Source organism: Danio rerio, chromosome 3 (genome assembly GCF_052040795.2).
Source record: "Danio rerio strain M-AB ecotype USA chromosome 3, GRCz13ab, whole genome shotgun sequence".
NCBI lineage: Eukaryota > Metazoa > Chordata > Actinopteri > Cypriniformes > Danionidae > Danio > Danio rerio.
In genome coordinates this window covers 36019052-36034794 of record NC_141023.1, presented here as the reverse complement: position 1 = coordinate 36034794, position 15743 = coordinate 36019052, and the positions used below count along the sequence as shown (strand labels likewise).

The following is a 15743-nucleotide window of genomic DNA, read 5'->3' as shown; positions in this document are numbered from 1 at the left end:
TAAACCATCAAACATACAGATAGCATTTGTACGCGATGAAGTTAATTTTATGACAGGAGACAGGACACGTGTTTGGGTTTACAGCTCTCACATGGACACAACGCTGAGATACACACACCATAATCACATCAACTTTTTACACATGGGCATTTGTTTATGTTTTTACTCTGATACTTCTGATATAATATATATACTCTATTCATGTACATTTTAAAATCATAAAATTAACAAAATATTTGAGTTAAGCATTAATGAATTAATAGTGAAAATTTTTTTTCTTCTATAATATGTCAATCAGAGGGTCAGAGAATATTGTATTATATTTCAAAATATTATAAATATTCATTATTAAAAACTACATATATTAATGCCAAAGTCTAAAATAAAAAATGTGTATGTATAATAAACATAACAACAAACAATAGAAAGGTCAAAAGTGCACAACAGTAAAACTTTAAATACAGTGAGACAAGCAAATATAACATATCTAATTCAAAGTTATTAAACTAAGTCAAGCTATTAATAAAAATACAATACGGCATTAAAATAACACTGCTGTAGTTATACTTTCAAAGACTTTACTTTAAAGACTAAGCTGTTATATTTTAGGCAGATGACACCAGACTTGACATGCAAATTCAAAGACAGATTTACATTTACACATTTAAAATCATGCAAAGTTTCTGATCTGTATATAAAGATGATATTTTGTTACATTTATAAATGCCAGTCTTCTTGCAAAATACACTATACATCTTAAAGCATAGTTAAAGAATCTGCTAGAGAAGCTTTATCATGTCTAGACACACATGTATTTGTAAACTGATCAGATATCCATCATTCCAGTGTTTAGAGTGTTCCTCCGGGTCATGGGACGGCATCACTCCTCTCTCTAAGTCTCTTCCCAATAGTCTATTCAAGTCCCGGTCACCAAACTCTAAATTTAGCACGTCACCGGGCAGATTCATTCTCAGGTTTACTTGCTGTTAGCTATTCTTCTCTTTAATGGCTATAATATGAATGTGTTCACATTTAAGAACACTCTCCTGTCAATCAAACACCTTCTGTGACGCTCAGTAACTGACTTTCACATGAATTTGAAGAGTGCTGACAAATACAAACTGTGCTAACAAACCATCAGATGGTGACAGATTACCTATTCACCTTACTTAACATCTACATCTGGTTAAAGCCCTTGACTGTAACAAAATGAAACAAAAAAATATACTGTCATACTCTATCAACAACCGTCTGCAAATGAAGTTTCAAACTGAGGTTCAAAGACTTTAAATTCTCTGTTGAACAAAATGAGAGAGAGAGAGAAGAGAGAAAAAAAAGACTGAGATAGTCATATTATTTAAATATGTTAATTGAATTTTTATTACAAGTGTTTTACTTGTCTCCCATTTATATCGAAGGTGATATTTAGCCGCACCATATTGGTGTTTGGTAACATAGTTTTTTGAGGTGAGCTGTTAGCTCAACTCTCAACTCCCAATCTGGAGGACTATTACAAATGTATTCTCATAACTAATTGATTATGCATGCAAAAAAATAACTCACTCTAAACTGTTTTACTGATTTCAATTCAAATCCCAGGATTTTGCCATTTTAAAAGTAAAAATGTAAAATATAAGTTGTAAATATTTGATTACTGTAATAGAAAGTAGAAAAGACAAACAAATAATCTGTAAGATAAACAAAAATTAACATTGTCAAGCTAATTCTGGCTTACTTTTTATCTTTATTACAATATACCATCAGTTATTCACTTTAATAACAATTGTTTTACTACAAATAAAAAATGTTATTGTAATTAAACCATGGTCGCCACAAATCAACCACGGGTTTAGCTACACTAACCACAGTTTAACTGTAGTATTTGTAGTTAAGCTGTGTTTATACAAATGATAATTACTGTGCTAAAACACTGATACCACAATAACAACCCAAGGTTAATCTGAGTAAAGAAACAATTATTGTTAATTGACAGTCCAAATATGCCTTTATGCATTAAATAAGTCTTTATAAAATAAATAGCATCACATCTGGGGGTCCTTGGCACACAAAGCCCTGGTCTAAATGAAATCACTTTGTTTATCAATATACAGCCTATACAATATAAACGCAAGAGGACACAAATAAACAATTTTTTGTATGATAGCACTTTTTATTAAATAACTACAGGCTGTTACAGACTGCGCTCAAATTTACTAGACTATCAATTTTGTATATATTTTTTTAAATTTCTCACAAATGCAAGTGCTAAAATAATATGTTATTTTCTAACAAATCTATGTGCTTATAGATCTTTACATGTCAAACATGCTCACATACCAGACCCTCGTCGGTAAGAACGTTATTTGAACATGAACATATTAAACATATATTAAACATATTCATCAATGAATGTTGTTATTTATTTGTTACAAACAGTTTGAGAGTTAGGACGTTTATATGAAAGACAAAACAAACGTATAAAGTTTCATTCAGTGACTGAAATGCCAAAGGTAACGCTGAAAGCAACAAACAACATGCAAAAACTCCATCCGCATGTCAAAGTCTTACCAGTAGATGAGCGAAAGTCCATCAAAACGCTCGAGCTCTCTCCCCCGGGGATTCAAATAGGACATTGCATCCAAAAAGAAACGTGGAGGTTGAAATAGTCTGCTCTGAAAACGGAATTAAAAGCTGCCTGTGAATATTACCGCCAGACACATCACATCACCGCGACTTCATGTCATGCTGTTGGAGTCGCAGCCTTGCTCAAGAGTCAGCGCTCATTCAGCATCAAATCAATGATACAGCAACTGCCAGGCGAGAGAGAGACTCAACCATGCCAGTTTCTAATCTGTAAGACACGTGGTTTTCATGCTGACCTGGCCGTCTGCTAGACAAAATCTACATCTTGTCGACAAACCAAACCCCTCTGGTCACATTACTTTGACTTTTCAGGTAATGTCTGAATGCGTGTTATAAGATGTGAGAGTCCCAAACTCACTGTTGCTGCATCTGACAACTCCGTACCGAGAGGACGTTTTAGGGCATCTTGTTTCATAGACAGGTAACTAAGCTTTGAAGCAGGCGATTAATATACAGAGATATGAGATTATAATTTGTGAATGTGTGCAGTCAGTCAGAGGTGAAGCCTATGACCGTTCAGCTTCAGGTAACTGAGATTAATGGTTCCGCTGCTAAACCGTCCTGAGAGATCCGCTGCACTGCAGCCTAAACACCAGCGGGGTTTCCAATTTCCTCACGTAGACGATTGTTTGTAACGCCAATGTGTCTCTGTAGCTTCATACTATAAGCTGAATTGAAACCTGTGTCTACATTTGATATGTTGGTGCATCACTCTTATGCTTAGTTATCAGAATCAAGTATGCAAAAAGATTTGTAGTATTACAAGCAATAAAAAATACAGTGAAGAATGAACCAGTCATATTTGGTTTGTGATTTAAAACTTCTGTCATAGATCTTCCATTCATACTTGCAGAATCTAAATACATTGGAAAAAACAGAACAGCAAAACATTTGTCTTGTCATATTAAATTAATTGCACTGAAAAAAAATATTCAAAGAGGATTCCTTGGATTTTCCCAGAGATGGGTTGCGGCTGGAAGGGCATCCGCTGCGTAAAAACTTGCTGGCTAAGTTGGCGGTTCATTCCGCTGTGGCGACCCCGGATTAATAAAGGGACTAAGCTGACAAGAAAATTAATGAATGACTGAATGATTCCTTGGATTTACTAAATTTTATAGAGTTAAGTGGTTGTAAACAAATTTTTGGGCTGAATTTAAACAAACAAATTAAGTTGAACATTTCTAAATTTAATTTGTTTGTTTAATTTAACACATATAAATTGTTTGCAACAATTTTGCATAAATCATGTAAAATTAGTAAAAGGTTTTTTTTTTTTTTTTTACCTTATTCTCTTTTACTGTTCAAAACCACAGCACTGATTTACCTTTCTTTAAGCTATTAATGTACTGAATTAAATTTAGAAACTTTCAGTCTAGTAAACTTGTTAAGGCAACCATTTTATCTAATTAAATAAGGGAAAAAAGCATACATCCCTTGCATTGACAGAGTTTTCAGCGCTCCAGATCAATGAAATTTAGAGTGGTTTGAGGGATGTTCCATCTAACCAGTTGTATCTGGATGCAGCCTTTTTGATGCAAGCTGAGACTGCATCACTCAGTGATGCAATGTCAGACACAATGCACTCAAATGGAGCTAGTGACGTCACTGTGAAGGGTATGGTTAGGGGTGGGGTTAGGTGAGCCCGTTAAAAAGCATCTATTACATAGTGAATTGTGATAGGCCATTGTTTCATTAATATTTAACCATAGCATATTCACATGTTGTAGACAGCAAAGCCCCACCTTCTATTTGACTGATCTCAGTTGAATGACATTAGAAGGCTGAGTCAGACCAGCACAAATATATGAATAATACAACGTTTTGTCATGGTGATGCGGTGGTGCAGTAGGTGCTGTCGCCTCACAGCAAGAAGGTTGCTGGTTCGAGCCTCGGCTGGGTCAGTTGGCGTTTCTGTGTGGAGTTTGCATGTTCTTCCTGTGTTCACATGGGTTTCTTCTGAGTGTTTCGGTTTCCCCCACAGTAAACAATGCGTTACAGGTGGATTGGGTAGGCTAAGTTGTCCATAGTGTATGAGTGTGAATGAGTGTGTATGGATGTTTCCCAGAAATGAGTTGCAGCTGGATTTAGCAGCTGCTGTGTAAAAACATGTGCTGGATAAGTTGGCGGTTCATTCTGCTGTGGCAACCCTGGATTAATAAAGGGACTAAGCTGAAAAGAAAATGAATGAATGAACTTTTTGTCATCCCATTAAAACCAGAGCAGCATCTATATCAAATACTGAAGTCAGGGAAAGGACAATTAGACCAATTCTAATTAGTGGGGGGACTTGTTCTTCTGTGTATATTGTCCTGTGTTGAATATGTCCACAAAAGCAATGGTCACTGTGACTGTTTTAGTTTAGTTTCTGTTTCACTTGGTTTGACATGGTATAATTACAATATAAAATGCTCTGTTGTGTCAATCCAAATGTGGGTAAAATATTAACAAACCCAACCTTCACTGTAAAAAAAAAAAAAACAATTAGTGGACTATACATATTAAAAAAATGAGTAAATCCGTTGCTTTAAAATGATTAAGTAAACAAAGTATGAGCATAAATATAACACTTAAGTTACACCAGGTTTACTAATCACTTTTTACAGTCTAGGTTACAGCTAGGCAAGGCAATGCAAGTTTATTTATATAGCACATTTCATACACAGTGGCAAATCAAAGTGCTTTACATAAACAAGAGTAAAAAAAGACAGGTATAACAAAATAAAAACAAACAAACAATAAAATGATTAAATGCTTGGTTATAAATGTCTTTTAATTTACAAACATTGTGGTTGGAACAATGCAAAAATATTAGTATGTTACATTTTAAACTAGAGATCATTCCTATCATTCATTCATTCATTTTTCTTTGGCTTAGTACCTTTATTCATCAGTGGTCGCCATAGCAGAATAAACTGCCAACTTATCCAGCATATGTTTTACACAGCGGATGCCCTCCCAGCTGCAACCTAGTACTGGGAAACATCCATACACATTCAGTCACACACATACACTACAGACAACTTATTCAAATCACATATACACATGTTTTTGGACTAATGACAACCCGGAGCATGGGGAGAACATGCAAACTCCACACTGAAATGCCAACTAGCTCAGCCGGGACTCAAACCAGTGACCTTCTTGCTGTGAAGCAACAGTGCTAACCATTGAGCCACCGTGTCACCCCTTGAGCCTATCACTTAAAGAAAAACACTTCAGTTTAGTTTATTGGCCATCATTATAAGACGATTAAGACAATGAAGCAATGATATGATGATCAAGAAATGTCCTTAATATTGTTTAGCTTCGACACGTGTGCTCTCCGTTATTTTGTTCTTTTAAACAGTGCTTTTCAAACTTTTAATCACCTTGGACATTCTTTTGTTTAAAACTATTTTATTTGAAACTTTTCCATGGACCCACTGGCACTCCTTTTGCGTGGGACCTGAGCATAAAAACCATTCCAAAACTTAGAGGTGTTGTTCAGAACCTGAAACATGTTTTCCAAGCCTCAGTCAAAACTATTCGACTCCCCCTAGCGGTGAGGTTTGGTACTTTGCAGAAAAGTAAACATGCATTGCTGTCTATTGAAGGTGAACTTTCTGTTCCTGGAGGACCATTGTCATGTAGAGTTTAGCGCTAACCTTAATTAAACATACCTGACAAAGCAAATCAAGGTCTTCAGGCCCACTACAAACTTCCAGGCATGGAACGGAACAGTTCTGCACTAATCTGACAGATTTAGTGAGACATCAGCTAGTAGGCCTACACCATCCCATCTTACACACTCAGTATTGAAGTGTGTCACAGGTCGCAGAAGACTGGCATTTAATAAGAATGTTGCAAATGTGCCTCACTCAGGTTTTAGAGTAAGTGATACTGCCTGACAAAGAAAACAATCACTTCATAGGGTTTAGTGCCATGGTTCATTTAGTGGCACGGTGACTACAGTGCTTGACATTCTTTGAATGAGATCACGGTGTGAGGTGGAAAATGACAGAAAGAGTGACTGAATGGGTGTGGCTGCATGTTTCAGATAGTATAGTAGATCAGTGTGCATTACTGTTGCTCTGTCATCATTCCTCCTTATCTGTAAGGCAATGTTCCTTTCTGTCTTAAGCAAGCCGAGGAGAATTACAGCGTTTGATGGCAGATTCCCTAAAGAGACACTTTTAACAACACATCTTATTAGTCACAACACAATGACTTCTTTAAAAGCATGTTTAACACTCTTTTTCATGATAATAAATGTCTGGGGCCAGGCAGGATTGGCTGGTTTTTCTCCGAGCCTCCCCGTTCCAGAATGTAGGTGGGGCTGCACGGTTTGCAGTGTTGGACCCGGCCGAGCAGGTTCCGCTCATTCTTGACTTGGGTGTGGTTGTCACCTGTATGTGCCAATGCCACTCCATTACAGGTACAGGTTGCGCTGACAGCTGCTCTCAGCTGTACGATTCTCCAATCAGATATTCCAGTCTACTGAGACCAAAAAAAAAAAAAAAACACAAGCAAATTCTGACAGGGTGAATGGGGTGATTAGGCAACGGTGGCTGATAATCATTTCTCTGTTGGGGATTTGAGACCATGGCCAGTCTGGTTTGCTAAACTGTGGCTGTGCCATAACAGGATTGCTGCAACACAGCAGTTTTGTGTGTCAGAGGGTCTTTGGGAGGTTTTCAAACTCACTGAGCCTTGGCTTTCCTGCTTTGTGCGCAGAGGATTCGGACATTCTCTGGACTCACTCTGCATGCCCTAAAGAGAGCTCCTGAACCATAGGCAGATGTAGTTGTGCTGTGACTCAAATATACTAAGAAATCTTTGGTATGTTGTACAGAAACAGGAACACTGTATTCAATATGTACAGTAACAAAAACAAACAAAAGATGCAGTCAAATTTACTTCTGCTGCTTTTTAAGGAATCTAATCATTTCAGTTGGAATGGATGTAGGAATTTTGGATAAAAGGGTGAAATGTTTCACTACTTGGAGTTTGCATTGTGAATTTGCAGTACTGACCAACAGCATTCTGCTTGGTTTGACTTACGTGTGCATGTGCTTTGTTCCTCACTGATGACAGTGAATGATGGACCTTTTTTGACTTAGCGCACCTTAACAATGTGAAAAATGTAGAAAATGGGGAGTTTGGAGTCTGAGTCTGATTTGTACCTGTTTGACAAAGCCAAGCTATGGTCACATAGTCTAATGTAGTTCAATGACATAATCATGATTACAATGTTAATTGGACTAAGCATTAACATGAGGAATACTATATTCTGATTGAATTCGAACTGTAGTCAATTCAAGTATAAATACTTACCTTACTTATACTTACTTTATAATAATTATGTAATCATAAGCTCTAAATTTGATAAGACATACCTTTAGACTTATAGCAGAAGGTCTGGACTCAATTGCAATTTTAGAGGATGGCTAAAAGACTTGTAAAGAGACCACCAGAAAAAGAAACGTGAGGTAGATGTCCCTACTCCCTACAGCAACAGAGTGCATTTACCAGTGTTCACGGGCATTTTATGGACAGTCATTTTGATAAAAATCCACATTTCTTTCCATGCAGATTTGCCATAATTGAGCAACAAAAGCTGCTTGCTTTGGTGGACTGTGTTGTCTGACAATGAAAGCATGAAAATATGTTATGAGAAATATGCTTTTGTGTATTTGGCTAAGGTCAATAAATAGTAAATGCATGTAAATAGATGATATGACATGCTGATTATGTAAGACAAGTGGTTTAGCGCAATACTGTCTACTCTAAAGACACTAATAACCTTACATTGCTAATAAATTAAATTTTTTGATCATTGTACAATTATGATTGTTTTAACAAGGTGAATAAAGAATAATGTAGAAAAATGTGTGGCAAAGTAAATAAATAAGTGTACTTATTGGCTTGCAGCTTCCTCAAAATTTACTGAAGACATGTAGTGAAAATTGTACATCAAAAGGGGTGGACAGTTTACATTATTGCATTTGCTGGAGTTTCCCTTTCAGATGCAAAAGTTATGGGGGTAGAGTATTTAAATGAAATAAACTGAAATAAACTGCTCGTTAACACAAATTACTAATCACATACTGTAGCAGCTACTCAATGCATTTAGGCTCGTAAACATGGTCAAGACGCTCTGCTGCAGTTCAAACTGAGCATCATAATGTGGAAGAAAGGTGATTTATGTGACATTAAACATGGCATGGTTGTTGGTGCCAGAAACTGCTGATCTACTGGGATTTTCACGCACAACCATCTCTAGTGTTTACAGAGAATGGTCTGAAAAAAAGAAAATATTCAGTGAGCAGCAGTTCTGTGAACGCAAATGCCTTGTTGATGCCAGAGGTTGGAAGAGAATGGCCAGACTGGTTCCAGTTAAAAAGGCAACAGTAACTCAAATAACCACTCGTTACAACCGAGGTATGCAGAAGAGCATCTCTGAATGCACAACACATCCAACCTTAAGGCGCATGGGCTACAGCAGCAGAAGACCACACCAGGTGCCACTCCTGCCACTCCCGTCAGCAGGAAACTGAGGCTACAATTCACTCAGGCTCACCAAAATCGGACAGTAGAAGATTGAAAAAACATTGCCTGGTCTGATGAGTGTCGATTTCTGCTGTGATATTCAGATGGTAGGGTCAGAATTTAGTATAAACACCACAAAAGCATGGATCTAACCTGCCTTGTATTAACAGTTCAGGCTGGTGGTGGTGTAATGGTGTGGATATTTTCTTGGCACACTTTGGGCCCATTTGTTGCGTATCATTGAGTATCGTGTCAAAGCCACAGCCTACCTGAGTATTGTTGCTGACCATGTCCATCCCTTTATGACCACTGTGTACACATCTTCTGATTGCTCCTTCCAGCAGGATAACATGCCATGTCATAAAGCGCGAGTCATCTCAGCCTGATTTCTTGAACATGACAATGAGTTGTACTGTATTCAAATGGCCTCCACAGTCACCAGACCTCAATCCAATAGAGCACCTTTGGTGGAACGGGAGATTTGCTTAATGGATGTGCAGCCGACAAATCTGCAGCAACTGTGTAATGTTATCATGTCAATATGGACCAAAATCTCTGAGGAATATTTGCAGTACCTTGTTGAATCTATGCCACAAAGGATTAAGACAGTTCTGATTGCAAAAGGGGGTCCAAGTACTAGTCATGTGTACACAATAAAGGGTCTGGTTAGTATATATGCGTAACTGATGAATCTTAATGTAAGTGGAAGAAAGTGTCTCTACACTCTAAAGAACAATTAGTTAACTTTACTTAAGTAAGTAAACCCTTTGTGTTAATATTATTAGGTACATGTGCACAATTCTCAGAAATCAACTTAACAGTTTGAAGTTACAATGGGTTTGCTCGCTTTTTAAGTAAAGTCAACTTGTCCTTTTAAAGGCAACGCACTTTATTTTGACCAAAGTACTACTAATACTAAAGTAAACTGTTTGCTTTTACAGCGTATACAAGCTGGACGAGGCCAAACAAAAACGACTATATCCACAATTCGATATGATAATGTTAAAGCATTTACAGTATGAATAATTTCTCTGGCCTGACTGAAACAGACCCTTTAAAATAATAACCTTTCTTGACCTCGCACTAAAACCGCACTTAAAATGGCTGTAAAAGTTCCACTTTGACCTAAAAAAACAGGATAAGTAATCTGCCGAAAGAACCCAAGTGTCACTTTTATCTACAAGAGAGACAGGTGTAAACCAAGACTTCACAACCGAAGTGTATCCCCTTTAGAAACAAAAACTCTAAAGTCTCGTTGTCATCAACACTCTCTTAGCATACCACAGCGGATAGCTGGCATATTTCCATTAGATGGTTTCTAGGTGCACTTCTAGCCATATGGTACTAGAGAAACTGTGCGACACACCTTCAGAGGCTAGAAAATGCTGTTTGTGTGTTTAACAAAGCAGGTGCCGACACTCCTGCCATTGAACCTTAAATCTTCACACCCGGAAAAAACGACACTCCTCTTTTATTTAAAACCCGAAGATTGATTAAGTAGTGATTTCTATATTATATGAATTTATTATTTTAACATAATGGCTCTTTTAGGATCAAATCAGATGTTTGACCACAATAGTTCTTCTGTTAATGGATCTAGGTGTGAAATGCATGCTGTAGAACAGCGTGTTTTAGTTGATATCCCACAACTACCTGTTTGAAATACTTTAGTCTCTCCACCCATGTTTGCATAATGCACCTTGCACTCAGAGACATGCTCAGTGCAACATATTTACACACCCAATAGTCTGTACTATATGTTAAACGCAGACAAGTTTCTCCTGGGGCCTGAAGGAGAGTGAACTTTCATTTGTACCCCCCTTGACCCTCCCCCAACACCAAGAAATCTATATATCGGTGGCTTATTGCGCATAAACGTGTCATTAGTCATTTGCATAGGGTGTGTTGAGTTCCAATGCAGGCCCATCCTGGCAGAGGAATGCTAAAAAAACTCACACACACAAATGGACTAAGATACTTTAGGTCTCAACCCTGAACTGTGTTCACTTTATGATCCACGAATGTCAGTCAGGAGCTCAGCTCACCTCTATTCCTCACCTGTCTTACAGCATGTGGGTGTGTGAGGGAATTCCATCCTTTTAACCTTTTCTTACATTCCTGTTTTCAAACCCACTGCAAATGCGCATCATTCATTATCAGCGGGGCATGCAAATGTCTATTCATTTGCATGAAATGTGTTGACAAATTAATTCCTTGACATTTTCACTTGTGTAGGATGAGTGGAATGTGACAACACCAGTTGAAGATACAAGCACATCTGGGAGAAGAAACTGCAGGGAGAAGATGGACATGATACATGTCACTCATTCTCGCGTCTGATCCGCAGGTGGTTTTGTTTGTGAATGATGCTTGAGTAGGTTTGGCTTCATGACAGTATTAATGCAGAAGTTAATATTTAAGCCTTTGGAATGGACTGTGTTCACTTGTAGCCAATTTAACACAAGGACGGCACACTGTAGCTTATCTGTGGGCATTCCTTTAAAGTAGTGATATCACAGTGCCGTGCGGCTATATTCATTATCTCTGTAGTAAGATAGCGCTGTAGCACGTTTCTTGTCTTCTGTCATGGGAGACATTATGGAGGCTGATGTTACAGTTATTAACTGGCTCTCGCTATTTTTTGACTTTTGCAAATGGTGTTTTAGTGCAAGGGGTGACACGGTGGCTCAGTGGTTAGCACTGTCACCTGACAGCAAGAAGGTCGCTGGTTCGAGTCCCAGCTGGGCCAGTTGGCATTTTTGTGTGGAGTTTGCTTGTTCTCTCTGTGTTTGAGATAAAAGACATGCTATACAGGTGAATTGAATTAACTGAATTGGCCATAGTGTATATGTGTGAATGCAAGTGTGTATGGGTGTTTCCCAGTGTTAGGTTGCAGCTGGAAGGGCATCCGCTGCGTAAAACATATGCTGAATAAGTTGGCGATTCATTCTGCTGTGGCAACTTCTTATTAAAAAAGGGACAAGGCCAAAAAGAAAATTAATTAATGAATTTTAGAGAATGGGCATGCAAGCTTTTTAACCACGAAAGCAGCCAAATAATATAGCATGCAAAACTTATTTATAATGAACAAGATGTTAAAACAATATTATTCTTGCACTAAGAAGGTCTAATCCTCGGCTCAGTTGGCGTTTCTGTGTGGAGTTTGCATGTTCTCCCTGCGTTCGTGTGGGTTTCCTCCGGGTGCTCCGGTTTCCCCCACAGTCCAAAGACATGTGGTACAGGTGAATTGGGTAGGCTAAAGTGTATGAGTGTGTGTGTGAATGTGTGTGTGGATGTTTCCCTGAGATAGGTTGCGGCTGGAAGGGCATCAGCTGCTTAAAAGTGTGCTGGTTAAGTTAGCGTTCATTCCACTGTGGCGACACCGCATTAATAAAGGGACTAAGCTGACAAGAAAATGAATGAATGAATAAGAAGAAATACTGGAGGAAAATGGAATTGATTTAGTTTGTACCAAGCTTAAAAAAGGAATTTTTTCTAGACACTATCAACAACACTTTTATTACATTTAAAATGTACTTTTTTAAAGATTCATTCATTTTCTGCCACTTTTCTGGGATTCGGGTCGGGGGCAGCAGTCTTAGTTGAGAACCCCAGACATCCCTCTCCCCAGACACTTCCTCCAGCTCCTCCGGGGGATCTCGAGGCGTTCCCAGGCCAGCCGAGAGACATAGTTTCCCCAGTGTGTCCTAGGTCTTCCCCGAGGCCTCCTCCCAGAACACCTGGAACACCTCCATAGGTAGGCGTCTAGGAGGCATCTGAAACTGATGCCCGAGCCACCTCAGCTGACTTCTCTCGATGTGGAGGAGCAGCGGCTCTACTCCGAGCTCCTCACCCTATTCATAAGAGTGCGCCCTGCCACCCTTCGAAAGAAACTCATTTCGGCCGCTTGTATCCGAGATCTTGTATTTTCGGTCCTGACCCAAAGCTCATGACCATAGTTGAGAGTAGGAACGTAGATTGACCGGTAAATCGAGAGCTTTGCCTTTCGGCTCAGCTCCTTCTTTACCACTTCGGACTGGTACATCAACCATATTACTGCTGCCGCAGCACCAATCCACCTGTAAATCTCTCGTTCTGTCCTTCCCTCACTTGTTAACAAAACCCCGAGATACTTGAACTCCTCCACCTATGGTAATGACTTTCCTCCAACCTGGAGATGGCAAACCACATTTTTCCTGTGGAGCACCATGGCCTCGGACTTGACCACAGGATTTCATCTCTGTTATCCGCAGACCATGTTGTTCTGTTGGCTTCATCGAACATGGACCTTCAGCATGCACTGGGACTGAGTGTGACTGAGTGTCACTGGGATGAGAATCAGCACCTCCAAGTCCGAGGCCATTGACTTATTTTGTTGACAGTGTTGTACACTGTATTAAATATACATATTATTTCATGCATCAAATATTACATAGGTAACATAGCTACATAGGCTCAGTGCTTAGCACTGCTGGCTCACAGCAAGAAGGTCGCTGGTTCAAGGCTCAACTGGGTCAGTTGGCATTTCAGTGTGGAGTTTGCATGTTCTCCCCGTGTTGGCATAAGTTTTCTCCAGGTGCTCTGGTTTCCCCGCGGTCCTACGAAATGTGCTATAGGTGAATTGGATGAACTAAATTGGCTTTAATGAATGTATGTGTGTGTGAAAGTAAGAGTGTATGGGTGTCTCCCCGAATCCCAATACTGGGTTGCGGCTGGTAAAGCAACCACTGAGAGTTGGCGGTTAATTCCGCTGTGGCGACCCCTGATAAATAAGGGACTAAGCTGAAATTAAATAAATTACTGAATGAATATTACATATTTTAAAATGCTCCACAATGGCAATATACAGAATTTTTCATCAGCACACACATTAGCTTACTATATTCAAATATTATATTTGAATTTAGCTTGCGGTCAGTGCAGATGATCAAAGAATTTGAAAGCTAAATCTTGTGGACACTGCTATTTTTCAGCCTATTATGCTCTTGGAGCTAACACAATATACTATTATTTCTGTTTCTTACTCTCTATATATAAAACGCTGGCTTCCACAAATCTTTCATGTTGTTCCAACACAAATAAATTAACTTTACAGATTTAACAAATTTAAGTTGACTAAACATAAAAAATTAAGTTGTCCCAGCGAGATCTCAATGAATATGTTGTTTCAGCTCATTTTAAGTAAGTAGATTGGACAAGCAACAACAACAAACATTTTTTATCAGAGTGCTGTTATCAGAAAACCAAAATAGCATCCTGGCTCAGCTAATACATAATAAAAACACTCTCAAAAAAATCTCCTGTGCTTTGTCTCTTATTGTGTGCTTGATTAAATTTGAAAACACTGCAACCTTCATCTGGCACCTGTTGAATTGTTCTTTAAAAATCCAACCTTATATTATTAATATAGTACAAGGCCTAAGGCATGCTGTTAAACAGAATAGTAAGGGAGATATTCAACACCAAAGCAGTATTTGTGTTGTGTTTCCATCTGCTTCCATTCAAAAACAGACACTGGAACAAGCACACACACACACAAATGCACACATACACACCCCCTTATGACTCATTGTTTCTAGGCATCCAACAATACCCGGTTCTCATGACTTTTCCTCTGTTGGCATTAAGAAGGGTCCCAGAGCTGCTAAGCAAGAGGCCCAGTTTAGAGACAATTGTGATATTTCAAAATGTATGCAGTGTAAAAATGAAAACTGCTCAGAAAGTTTAACAAGGGCATCAGCATTCAGTCTAAAAATGGGTCTGGCTTTTAAAAATCTTCATGACTAGCTGGATAACACCGAAAAAGGTTGGACTGGTTATGTAAACTCTGTTGAACTGATACTGGAGTATAAGAGAATAATGAGTTTTGTTAGTCCAGAGCTTTATGGCTAAAGAAGCAGTCAATAAATAAGGCACGCTCCATTTGTACTGCACTTTGTATGATAATGTAACACTTTAAAAACCTTTATGTGTTTCCTTTTCTCTCTGTTGAGCACAAAAAGAAGAAATTTTGAAGAATGTTGGAAACCTGTAGCCATTAACATCCATTCTGAGAAAAAAAATACTATGAAATTAAAGTTAACGGTTTCCATCATTCTTCAAAATATCTTCCTTTGCATTCAACGGGAAGAAATTAAATTAAAGAAATTAAAAAGAAAAGGGATTAAATGATGGTGTTTCTATTTTTGGTTTGAATTGTCCATGTGATAGCATTAGATAATACATTAGTTAATATGAACTATCAACTAGCTCATGTTAGTTTACTGTGCATTTACACACATACAGAATTTTTGGCTTTGTAAAGCTTTGTAAAGATGTTGTAGATGTTTTGTTTGTTGTAGATTCATATTGACTAATGTTGTTAATTCAGGTTAAACAATGAAACCTTAGTGTAATGCATTACAGTATGCTTTGTGTACATGAAAAAAGAAGATCATTATTGTATTAAAATATATCACAAGTTAAAAAGCAGATTGGTTTTTCCCTAGTAACTATAATGCATTACATTATATGTCAATAATTTTGAATACTTAAAAAAAACAATTTAGTCTACCTAATTCACCTGTACCGCA

The 15743-nt window shown here is 38.1% G+C and overlaps 1 protein-coding gene across 2 annotated transcripts in view; it reads right to left on the bottom strand.

Moving 5' to 3' along the window:
• The window catches only part of si:dkeyp-72e1.9, a 91231-nt gene extending 87804 nt beyond the window's left edge, over window positions 1-3427 (bottom strand). For both annotated transcript variants that reach the window (XM_087244842.1, XM_087244844.1), the window contains exon 1: window positions 2569-3427. In XM_087244842.1, the coding sequence (XP_087100968.1) occupies window positions 2569-2633 (65 nt within the window). In that variant the 5' untranslated portion in view covers window positions 2634-3427. The remainder of the gene's footprint in view (window positions 1-2568) is intronic.
• Between the last annotated feature and the right edge of the window lie 12316 nt (window positions 3428-15743).